Here is a 12,367-nt window from a genome sequence, read left to right on the forward strand (position 1 = left end):
CCCTGCTGACAAGTGTGCTTTTCAAACAATGTTTTAAAGTCTGCCCATTTATCGTCCCCATTTTTCCATATAAAAACATCATCCCAATTTATTCCTTGTAGATTATTCTTCAGTTTATTCAAATCTGCCTTTCTAAAGTTTAAAGTCTTTGTTGAACCCAATTAATATGTTTTTTGATCATTTATTTGAAATCAGACCAGATCACTGTTACCCAAATATTCCCGGACTTGAATATTTGTTATTACTTCTACATTGTTTGATATTACCAAATCCAGTACTGCCCCTCTCCTGGTTGGTTAATAAGAGAGGGAGTGAGTGGCTCAGTGAGTAAAGACACTGACTGGCACTGAGAGCTTGAAGCAGGGGAGCCTGGTTCAATTCCTGGTGTCGGCTCCTTGTGACCTTGGGCAAGTCACTTTATCTCCCTGTGCCTCAGGCACCAAAAACATAGATTGTAAGCTCCACAGGGCAGGGACATGTGCCTGCAAAAATGTCTCTGTAAAGCGCTGCTTCAACTAGCAGTGTTATACAAGAACATGCTATTATTATTATTATTATTATTATTATAATGCACATTTTGTAAATGTTAGCAGCGGTAAAGATGTTGAAGAGTTCCAGTATGGAGCATTTTAGTCGAGCTCTATTCTGTGAATAGTCCTAGCACTATAAAAGGTTAATTCTAACAATTAACCTTGACATTTGACAATGTGGATGGGGCATGTTGGACTATTCACTGAGAGTCCCAGTCTGCAGGGATGGCACATACTTTTTTTTTGATGATAATAATAAAATGTCAATATAAATAATAATAAAAAAAATATAAATAGGAATTGTGAAAAACTAATTTACCTCCCAGATACAAGGAAGATTTCACAGATGTGGGATCTTTTGAAAATGTAAAAAAAAAAAAATGTAAGAAGTACTGTATATCGAAGTACTTCAACAAGATGTTGCACATTTCTCAAATGTCAGCTCTGCTAAAACAGCTGAAAAGCCATAACAATGTGCAATTCAATAGTACTTTGTGTGTGCACTGTGCTGTTTCTTAATTAGGCTAGAAGGGGTTTGTGTGTTAACAAAGGAATTCATATGAATGAGACATCCGTTTTTTCCTGTGGAATATATAAGAGCATGGTCTCTTTGGCCTTTGCTATCAAATTAATTAGAAGATCTTCATATAGTGCTTGACAAGTGCATCAAGGTAATACTTAGGAGGTGACAGTGATTTCATAAAGTCAATGGCTGGTAACCCTTTTAAATAGCCAATTAAAAAAAAGTTAGTCTCAAATATATTGGAATAAAAATGAAGTTATTAATATAAGCACACTATAACATTGTTATGCTCTTATCAAAAACACCACCAGTATATTGTTTGATGTCTCGCAACTACACTTTTATGGGTTATGTTATATTTAAATTCGTGTTGGCAGTATTTCTTAACCCTCTAATTGGCACACCCCGGAATGTAGGTACTAATAAGGAACCCCCGCAACTGTCAATCAATGTGATGTAATGGTGATGCAGGTGCTCCCTAGGTAGGTATTTAGAACAACGAACAGAGAAAAGAAACCTAGTTTTGGGCACTCAATACATCTAATGGGTGAGATATGAGAACATTAAAACAAACTTTAATAAACCACTATTAAAATATTGGGGAATAAATCGAGTATTAAACGCTTGGACCCTAAATTCTGAACATGTAATGCCAGGTTCTGGATCAACAATAAATATGACAGGAGCACTCTAAGGGAGTGTCCTGCAATCAGGACAGGTGGATATGATGAAACACCTGTAAGAGTAACCAGGAAAAGAGTAACTGGAAAGGCCATGTTTTGGAGATAACCAGCTAATTGCTAATTCGCATATAAGATAAGTGCAAGCATGTATGCTGGGTAAGTCGTTGATTATTCCTAAACTCTGGTCTGGCTGTGGTAACTCCAGGAGAGGGATGAGAACCACTGTATTATGGTCTGTAAAGTTCAAGTACAGCCCATTTTGTAATTTAATGAATGTTTAGTAAAATCTAAAACCCATTCAAATCCTCTAATCGTTGTATTCTATATTGTACTAGCATTATAAAAAAATAACTAATTGTAATTGTAGAGCAGCAGAAGGGAAAGCATTTAAGGTGCATGACTGCGCCAGGAGGAGGACCTTACATGGGATCTATGTACTATGAGTCAATATATAAAGCAATTAAATACATCATCGTACCGCCGGATAGTTGTATTTTGCTCACATCACCTGTTTGCTGTACTGTACGTAAGAGTAGCTATTTTTACTTTTACTTATACTTTTTTATATACTTTTCTAAAAAGGGAAGTACCACAGTTGCTTTCATCAAGTGGGAACGGGCCTGAAGAAGAGGAAGTTTCCGAAACGTTGCCCCCTCTATCTATTTTTCTTTAATAATAAACTGTTGCTATTTTCTTTTTTGTGTATTTCACTTATTTTCTGTGTTGTATTGTTCGCTTTAAGTATAGTCACACATTTCCCATTTTGTTTGTGCTAATTTACAACACTATAGGACTGTATGCCAGTCCTGTTGTTTTTTTTGCTGTGCAGAACCTGGATAAAGAGCTATGGATAAGTGTTATCATTTTTCTTGTACATTTTTAGTGTACATTTGGTGCTGATCCATTTATCTATCACAGCTCTACAATATCCCTGTTTCTACGTTCATTATGTACAGTATATGTAATGCACGGCATATAAAATAATATTTGTCTTTATTCTGCTAGCCTCTTTTTAGAGTTTAGATTTAAGATTTACATTGAGTGCTGGAAACCATCATTTACTTAATTAACAGCTGAAAGGAACTGGGGTTTTTTGTTTGCCTTCCTCTGGATCAATAAGTAAGTATAGATATAGGATAAAGTATCTGTTGTCTAAATTTAGCATAGGTTGAACTTGATGGACCTAGGTCTTTTTTCAACCTCATCTACTATGTAACTATGTAACTATGTAACTATGTAACTATGTATGTTTACACATCAGCACTCAAAAATTGGTAAAATGGTTAAAGCTACGGCCTCAGTCCTCACTGCTGCACACGCACCTGGCGGCTCATGCAGTTTAAATCTGCAATCGGCGTTTGTTGGGAGCTCTAGGGGAGCGCGGGGGGCGGGGCCATGACAGGGGACATGCTGACCACGTGATCGCGGCACGGCCGTGTCACAGCGCTTTGCGCACCCACACAGATGGGTGGGCTGTGGTGTGTGGCACGCACGCGGCCACTGGGGATCAGGCCTTAATCACACTCTTTCTACTCCAAAATTGCATTAGTACATAGTCATCCTGCAAAGTGTGGCCCAGGCAATTAAAATGAATGTGAACAGAAAATGGGGTGGCTAATTATCATTAAGTAATCAATGTGAAACTCTGTTGTTTTAAAGGAATCTTAACAGCATTTAGTAACTAAATGCACGTTACTCTCTAATAAGCACTGATAGTACCCTTAATAACGTGGCAAGTTTAGTATGCAATATCCAATGATACCATGTTACTGAATTACACTCATTTGCAAAGAGACTACTCTTTTTCTTATGCGATGAATCTGGAGTCATAGCCAAACTCTAGACACAGTGGCCCCTTGTAATAAGATTATTATTTAGTTTGCGGCTTAAACAACAATCCCAAAATGATAGTATGAGGTGTTTATAGTTATGCTGTGACTGGTGATACACTGTAAAGTTGGGAATGTTTTCTGCTTAAAGTACAGTAATCTCATACATTTTATAAAATTCTACTGACCATCTGTCAGAGTCTTCCTAGACATCCTGCTCCCAGCCACAGTTCTTTTCTCTGTCCACCGGGTGTGCTGCTGTTTTCGGTCTGCTCTGGGGTTCCTCTGTCTTTCTCCTTGTTGCTCCTGTCCTCTGTCCTTATCGTTTCCTGTTTCCTGTTCCTCCCTTGCCTTTGTTTTGTGTCCTGACTCCTTGTGCCCGTGCCCAATGCTTCTGCTTCTGTTCCTTGTGGAGTCCTGATTCATATTAAGGGCCCTTGCTAGTGTTCTGGCTTGTCCCTGTTGGTTTCCTGATTGTGAGTCCCTAGTCTTAGTTCCTGCTCCCTAGGCTTAGTTCCTGCTCCCTAGTCTCAGTTCCTGCTCCCCTGTCCTGCTTCTGCCTTCCCGTTGCCAACCCCTGCCTGGACCCCGACGATCCTGCTTGCTGCCACCAAACCCTGCCTGTGACCCCACGATCCTGCTTGCCGCCTGCCACCGACCTGAGCCCGTGACCCCAACAATCCACGCTCCCTACTTTTCCGGCCACCGAGGTCCTACCTACTCCAGGAGTCTCCCCCGTGACTATCACACAAAACAATTCGGTAAAGAAATTTGATTAACCTTCAAAATTGCCTTTTCTTGTGGAATAGATATAACATTATCCTTTTCAGAATGGGGTTAATAAAATGTAGGAGCATTTGGGTTCCGACAACTATATCATAATGATCTCATTATCATTATTGATGTAGTAGTAGAAAAAGCACTTGGATGGATGATGTGATCATAAATAAAACAAAGATCAATTGTGGTCTATGGTATTAATTCATACATGGTTTTCTAAATAATTTCTGAGAACAAATCATTTGGTAGTTTCATGCCTTGAAGTTTTATACTTTGCAGTTTCACATTTTCAAAGATAATGATGATATATTAATAATTTCATACTTTCAATATGCTCTGAAGATCTCAGCTCCAGGGGAGACCGCTTTACAGCATATTGATTAAGGCATGTTATTTTTCTGCTGTGTACAAACTACAGATGCATCAAGACTTACTGCCTCTGAAGCCGCGACTCAAAAAACTAAAGCCGTGGCTACGGAGAAAGTGCTGCCGCATGCATGCTGCGCGGGGGGCCATGCTTCAGGAACCAAACCCCCACAGTGATAATCCTCTGGCACTGGGGCAGTTGTGGTCTCGCATATTGTCCCGGTGCCAAAAACAGTAATTCTAGCTTCATCTGTACCTGGGGTACTATGCCTGTTTCTGAAATAACTTGGTGATTAGCCTACACTTTACTTGGTTTAGTAGGAATTAATCATCAATATAGCCAACAAGGCCAGATATTTACAGCTCACTATTGGTGACATATTACTTTACCCCCCAAAACAACCAAAATTCTAATCCACTCCCTCATTATATCCCATCTTGACAACTGGCCCTCTCTAATAGCGTCTGAGATCAGATGCATTGTAAGGAACCCCAACCCTCTCTAATAGCGCGACTGAGATCAGATGCATTGTCGGGAGCCTCAACCCTCTCTAATAGCACGTCTGAGATCAGTGTAAATTCTTCTGTATTTGGTACAATTTTGAAATGACCTGAATATCGCAGGGAACCCTTTAGGGTGCCTGGGGAAACCAAGGTTTCCTTGGAACCCCTGTTGAAAAACACTGATTTAGCTATTGTGTGTTCAAGACGCTTTGAATATTTCCTTATTTTGCAGGCAAACAACAATAGAAAGCAGCATGCTTAATTACAATCTGTACTCCTACAAAAGGTAAAATGTTAAATTCCTGAAATGCTGATATCAAAGCGCCTCATGATTTTTAACCCATACTGTTAAAAAAAAAAAATATATATATATATATATATATATATATATATATATATATATATATAATTGCACAGAGTGGTTGTTTATGTTGTGGTCGCCAGCCCATCCATTTCCCTCCCAGCTAAGAGTAATGTTTTTTTTTCATTTAATGGTCACATCTTCCCCCATACATGTAGCTTTGTTGCTGAATATACAGTTATATTTGGGGATGTTTTCTCTCTCTATACAGTATGTTACTAAAATGAGACTTAATGATAGAAAGATTTTTTTAAACAATTAACAAAATATGGTTTAGGCATGAACATGAATCTTTCCAAGGTGACAAACAAGCACAACTGATTTAACCTTTTGACATAGATAACGTCCAAAAAACAACTTTAATTGCAATCCTATGATAGAGTAGCCATACGGTAGGTGTTTGATTAGCTTCTGCTGTCCTACCTGGTGGAATCGGCAGCTGTGATTGCAATCAGTGGAGGGATCCTCAGTGCTAGAGAGGAAGGTCGCTGAGGACAGTCTGAATCTGATTTTTTATCCCATTCTGCTTGTTCTGCTTGCTCTGCTTGTCTGAAAGCGAGTGAAGGCAGATGAATGGTTCGACAAGAAAGTCTCCGTACTTGACATGACTCCATTCCCTGAAATATCCCGTCATCTTCTGTTTTGGAATGAAGAGCCTCTTCTGAAACCTAAACGAAATGTATAGAGGTTTGGTTATTTGCAATTCAATGTCGGTTTTCATTATTTCAGTAAACTACTTGAGGATTACAGGTCTTTTAAAAATATTTTTCTGCTGTTTAGGCATTTTGTTATCCTTCACTTATTATTCATTTTGATATTAATACTGTGGGGATCTTTACCTACAGTACCGACACACTTTATTCGAGTGTGGCCGGTACCGCAAGCCGGGAGATTTCCCGGCTTGCTAGTGGCCGCCCCTCACGCGTCTTCGGGAGCGTGCGCCCCCTGCACGCACGTCCAGCGGCAGGGGGTTCCGGGGGACCCGGCGGACCCGGCAGCGGTAGGGAGAGCGCCCCGATCGGAGGGCGCTCTTCCGCTGCTTCGGCGCGCGCCCGTCACTCTCGGGCGCGCGCCAGGCTACTGCTGCGGCCAAGAACGGGCAAATGCTCGAATAAACTTGGCCGCAGCAGTAAGTTGTATAAATGCTGCTGCCATTTAGTGCATGACCTCTAAGAAACAAAACACAGTTTGGATTGATGTTTGCTTATTTAGGGCATTTCTATTACAAGACAAAATTTTATATTCCCATCTCCATTACTGAAAGTAAAAATTCCACACAGTACAAGCACATTCACATGTCTCAAACAAGTTCACAATCCTACCTTCACCTCTTCTAGCAAACAATTCTTCCACTACAGCCAGGGATTCTGGGTAATGACATGCAAATGAGCACACAGTGTGTCCCTGTTGGCCTCTTATCCATTTAGCATGGATCCCTATAAGTGTATGCTTGCAGTGTTGCACAGCTTTTCAGCACAGCAACACCAGTACTCTGCATTTAATTTTTTTTTTTTTTTTAAATTCTAGCATATTTTTAGGTTCAAACACCTATTCGGTCCTTTTATGATCTGTTGGAAGTTTCCTTTTCATAGCTTTGTTTCTACACAGAATTTAGGCTGATTTACCTCAATGTCAAAATGAATTATGCTACGGTTATGATTTGCACATTTCTTACTTAAAATTATATCCCTAAAGACCTCACCCCATGTTGGTTGAGTGACAGGCGGCTCAAGAAATAAACTACTGTAGTAAGATGTTCAGAAAGTACCATTTTACTTGATTTGACTTATACATGCATTATTCACTTTTAGTTATTCAGCTTATAATTATTTTTTATTTTAATCTTGCCTCAACCAGTGCGCCCACCAGAATAGAGCTTTTGTTTTTTTTTATCCCTCGGGAACGAAGAGGAAATTGTCTCGGTGTAAAACAGTGGGTGGTGGTCCTGGCAGCCAAGCAATGGGAGATGATTGTTCCCCTCATTAATTAGCTCACCAGTAATATGCACCTGGCAGTAATGGTGTGTTCACATTGAAATGACAGGTGCATTTCTCCTTATCTGGTGGTCTTACAATCATAGGAAATTGGCTGTTCTTGTTTGGGGGATCCACACATTCCAAAAACATGAATTCATTTATTGGGTAACAAAATAGAAAAGAAAAAAAAACAGCACACAGAGGATTAATGTAATAAAAATATATATTAAAATCAATAGATAGTTGACAATCAAAGTGAAATAGGAGGTACAGAGTACAATTACAAAAAATAGTTAATAATAAACACAAGCATGCTAGATATGCAATCATAAACCACAACAATATGGAGGAGTGCGCATGCTGACCGATCAAACTGCCCAAGGCAGTGCTTGCTTCCATGTGGCGTGCAGGAGCACGCGTGCGGAAGCAGGAGGGGACGCGCGTTGCGCAAGAAATCAGTTCAAACGGATTTCTTGGTTTGACAGGATGGTCACGTGAGCGGTTCGTGCAATGAGGGTGAACCAGCTCCGTGACACCTGAAGGGGTTTCTCATGTATGTGACCATAGTTGCTACCAACAAGCTAGCAATAACCATGGTCTACATTACCAAGACCATTTGAATCTTGAACTGTGAAGTAGAAAAAAATGTTAAACCAACATGCTATGTGGTGCTTTCCTTGGTATCATAAGGGTATTGTTAACTGTGGCAAAAGCTGTGAAAGCGGTGACAGAGTACAGAGCACACAAGGTCAGTAAGTGGAGCATGTGATAGAGATGAACTGTACTCAAAAGAAAGAGCTTTGATAATGATAGATATTACTGAACAATAAATCTCCTTTTAAGTGCACAAGAATCCTAAAACCAAACTCATCTTACGCACAACTGTAACAGGACATTTTTGAATCCACATGTAGGTAGAAAAGGAAAAAGGAATTTATTAACAAATATTTGATTTAGACAGCTTTGTGTTTCTGTGAATAAAGCACTGCACACATGAAGAACTGTATTAAGATGAGCAAAGAGTCAGAGCAGATGGAGGCTGGTGGTCTCTGGTCTGTAATGAGACTACATGAATATTTACAGGCATAGTGATCCAGCTGTATTAAATTAGCCCTGCTCAAGCAGTGGAGTTTGAAAGCCAAGATTAGAATGACTACCCTCACCAACGATGCATAAAGGTATAGTATGTAGAAAAAGTAGGATTTGGTACACTGATTTAGGAAGTTTATGTATTCATTTTCCAACCACAGTCAATGCAGGGATTCCTATATGAATGACTGTTTTTTAAAAACAGTTTGTTTTGGGAAATCCAATTTTCAAGTTTCAAAGTCAGATTGAAGTATGTGTTCAAGGTCGGAGAGGCTATGGCTGTGTGCATATACGATTGTGTAATCTGTACACATGTGTATTGGGGCTCCCTTACCAGCTGTAGGAAGATCATTGATGAACACTGAGAAGAGTAGGGGCCCCAGAACAGAGCCTTGCGGGACACCACAGGTGATATCCAAGGGGTTGGAGTTAGAGCCTGAGATAGACACATATTGGGATCTACCTGACAGGTAGGAATGAAACCAGTTTAAAGCATGCTTCACTATTCCAGAGCATTGGAGTTTGTTAAGCAATATAACATGATCTACCGTATCAAAAGCCTTTGCAAAATCTAGGAATATTGCACCAGTGAGTTGTCCCAGTCCCATTCCACACTGGATTCATTGCAAACTTTTAGCAGGGTAGTTACCTTGGAGTGTTTGGGGCGTATGCCAGATTTGAGTTGACTAGGGAAATTTGTCTTGGTACTGTTTAGTAAACTGTTGGCACCACTCCTAATAATATATCATTGCCGTTTCATATACTAATAAATCTGACTGTTCTGCAGTATAACTGTGCATGCTTAATATGAATTATCTTCTGTCACATTCATTAAAAAGCATTTTATTTTAAAGAGATTTTGATATTGCAAAACAGATAATCATTTATCAGAGTCACCTGTGTGTGTACATTCAGAGACTAAAAAAAAGGCAAATTAAGGAAAATTATTTGTAGACTAACGAACATATAGTAATTTATTTTCATAAGTGCAACTGTATCTTTTTTGCTCTCATTAAGTCCCTGTGTTGCAAAACTGGGGCAAAATAGCTTCATCATATTTAAAACGGCAAATAATCCCATTGTATCCTATGGATCCCTTTTTCTTTGCAGCCCATGTGACTGTAATTTTTTTTAGACCAACCAAATCAAATACTTAGTGTATAAAAATCTGCACATGTTTAATATTTGTGAAACAAATGTAATAATATTGGCTATATTCATTAAACATTAATTACACAGTGTGTTAGCTCCAATACACAGTACTGTGACCTCCTTTTTTGGAGATGGTACACATTTTGCATAGCACAGCTTAAAAGCCCCATTAACTAGAGTTCTAAGACACAGAAATGAGGATAAAACTATTGGCGATGTAAGGTTCTGAATAATCTTTTGATCTTGATCAGTTGTACAGCACTTACTACAAAGCAGGAGAACTTAATTTAGGAACAGGAGAAAAAGAATGGTGCAAATAGCGCTACAAGCTAAACAATATATATATATATAAAGTGCAAACTAGTAATAAACACTCAGATATACCCAGCACTTACTAGGCAATTTAGGAACAACTTTGTCTGCCATAATTTAGCCTAATCAGAGTGGTAACATTTCCATACTCAAGGGAGGAAGGTCACAGCTGTAAGCATCTTGTAGATCTCTTGACACTAAGTTCAGTGGATACATTGATTAGATGCTTTACCTGCCTCAGAAAGTAACAGGTCTGTTGGTCAAGCCAAGGTAATAAGCGCTGCATCAATAGCTAATCATAGTCCCCCTTTAAATGTCCCGAAGGTGAAGAACTTTCATTATACTAGCATGGAAACAGTAAATAAGCTTTTTGTAAAGATAACAGTGATGAGCACTGTACAGTACTGTAAATACAGTAAACTAGCACTGTTTCTTTCTCTTGTTTATGTGTCGTGCATCTTAGGGGCCCAATAGAGATGTGAGAACTGGCCCGGCTGTAGCGCACAGTTTTGTGTTTTTTTAGCAAATTTTGCTAAAATGTTGCAATTTTGTGAAAATTTACAGAATGTTTTTTATGAACAAAAGCGTAAAAAATGTCCCATTTATTTTGTTGTCATTTTCCTACATTTCCTGAAAATAGTAATACTATTAAAAAATAGGCCGCATGACCAATATAACCTTCAAATTAGTCATGTGATCTTGCACATCAGTGTCATATGACCCTGCAAATTTTGTTTGGGTGAACTTTGCCTTTAACACTTGCCCGCCTGCCCACCCAAAATGACATATTTCACAGAGTTTGCCAACTTTTGCAAACAGTTCACTCATCTCTACTGTACCTCCTGATAGATGAAAATATAATGTACAGAGCTTTTGAAATCTCACAATAATGGGTTTTTGTTTCCAAGTGTCTCTAGTTTACAAACCCATTCAATCAATACTTTCAAACTTACAGTAGGGGTAACGAGGAAAGGAAAAGGTCCTGGAACACCCCAATCTCTCCCAGAAGGTGACCGAGAAAACATATCACCTTCCTCGCTCTGGTTTCAGGATCATTCTCCCTGGAAGGTGGTAGTGGCTCTCCACTGTTGAGGAAAAATTACCTTATGGGCTCCATGATGATTCACTCATGGCCTTCACTTGACTGACAAGAGTAGGAGCTTCCTTCAGTGGGATACCCCCTCCAGCACATGACTCAGCCAACGGTAAGGCTCACCAGCTCATTGTGGGCAGGGCTCCATTTCTGCTTGCAATTATTTAGGCTGTTGCAAATTTTCATCTTTTCTTGCCAAGATGTTTCAGAGGTGGAAAGCAATTGCAAACACTGCCCCTTTGGCAGAGAGGCTCCTGCAACTGCTCAAAACAATTCATAATCCAAAAATAGGGTAAAACAGAGTGAAGTTATCTTCTTGCTTCTTGCACCCATGCCCCGTGCTGTATGCCAAATGCTACATTTGGAAAGTAGCAGTACTGACACTGTAGTGCAGCGGTGTGCAAAGTGGGGGGATGGGCCCTCCAAGGGGGGTGTTGGCTTTCTCTGGCGGGGCGCGGGCGGTTGCAGACGCCCCGCGCTCTACCTTGAGGCATTTAAATTAAATGCCGGGGGATCGCATGAGGCCTCTGCAACTCTAAAACTTACCTTGACTCTGCCGGTGTCACTCGTGTCCATGGCAATGTGATGAGACGTCACATGCGTTGACGCTGCGGGTCACATGACCCCACGGCGTCATTTGACGCCGTGCAAGGTAAAGAGGGGTGCCTGGAATGCAGGAGAGCAGGGGGGTGGGCAGCAAAATAAGTTTGCGTGCCCCTGCTGTAGAGTACCCTTGGAGGCTACCTACATGGGTACACTAGTGTCTGTACTGCTATTTTTATTCAGGAGTCAGGCCCAGGTTTCATGCAGAATGACTGTACTCCACTCCAACTTAACTATTAGAGGAGTTATTGTATTTAAGTAATAATCCCCGAAGAACAGGGCATTACTGGCCATTAATGCCCTGGCTGGAAGAGTTGAAGGCCGGAGGCGAAGCCGAGGGACTTTAACCCAGCCAGGGCATTATTGCAAATAATGCCCTGTTCTGAGGGGATTATTACTATTATAGGCTAAATTTAGACTTTTTTCATAAATAATAGACACTTTTGTATAGTTAAATAGATTTTTTTATTAAAATAAAATGGTAAATAATTGAAACTACCTCTATATACGCTTACACTGCAGATATCTATATCACACACTGCCGCCCCTCTGTGTACACACACACA

The 12,367-nt window shown here is 39.9% G+C and overlaps 1 protein-coding gene across 1 annotated transcript in view; it reads right to left on the reverse strand.

Annotated features, from left to right (window-relative positions):
* Window positions 1-12,367, reverse strand: part of PDE4D (phosphodiesterase 4D) — a 1,562,913-nt gene that overhangs the window by 1,102,843 nt on the left and 447,703 nt on the right. Inside the window, exon 3 of the mRNA XM_075589581.1 lies at window positions 6,000-6,244. Within this exon, the coding sequence (XP_075445696.1) occupies window positions 6,000-6,244 (245 nt within the window). The remainder of the gene's footprint in view (window positions 1-5,999; window positions 6,245-12,367) is intronic.

The sequence above is a fragment of the Ascaphus truei genome, chromosome 1, assembly GCF_040206685.1.
Source record: "Ascaphus truei isolate aAscTru1 chromosome 1, aAscTru1.hap1, whole genome shotgun sequence".
NCBI lineage: Eukaryota > Metazoa > Chordata > Amphibia > Anura > Ascaphidae > Ascaphus > Ascaphus truei.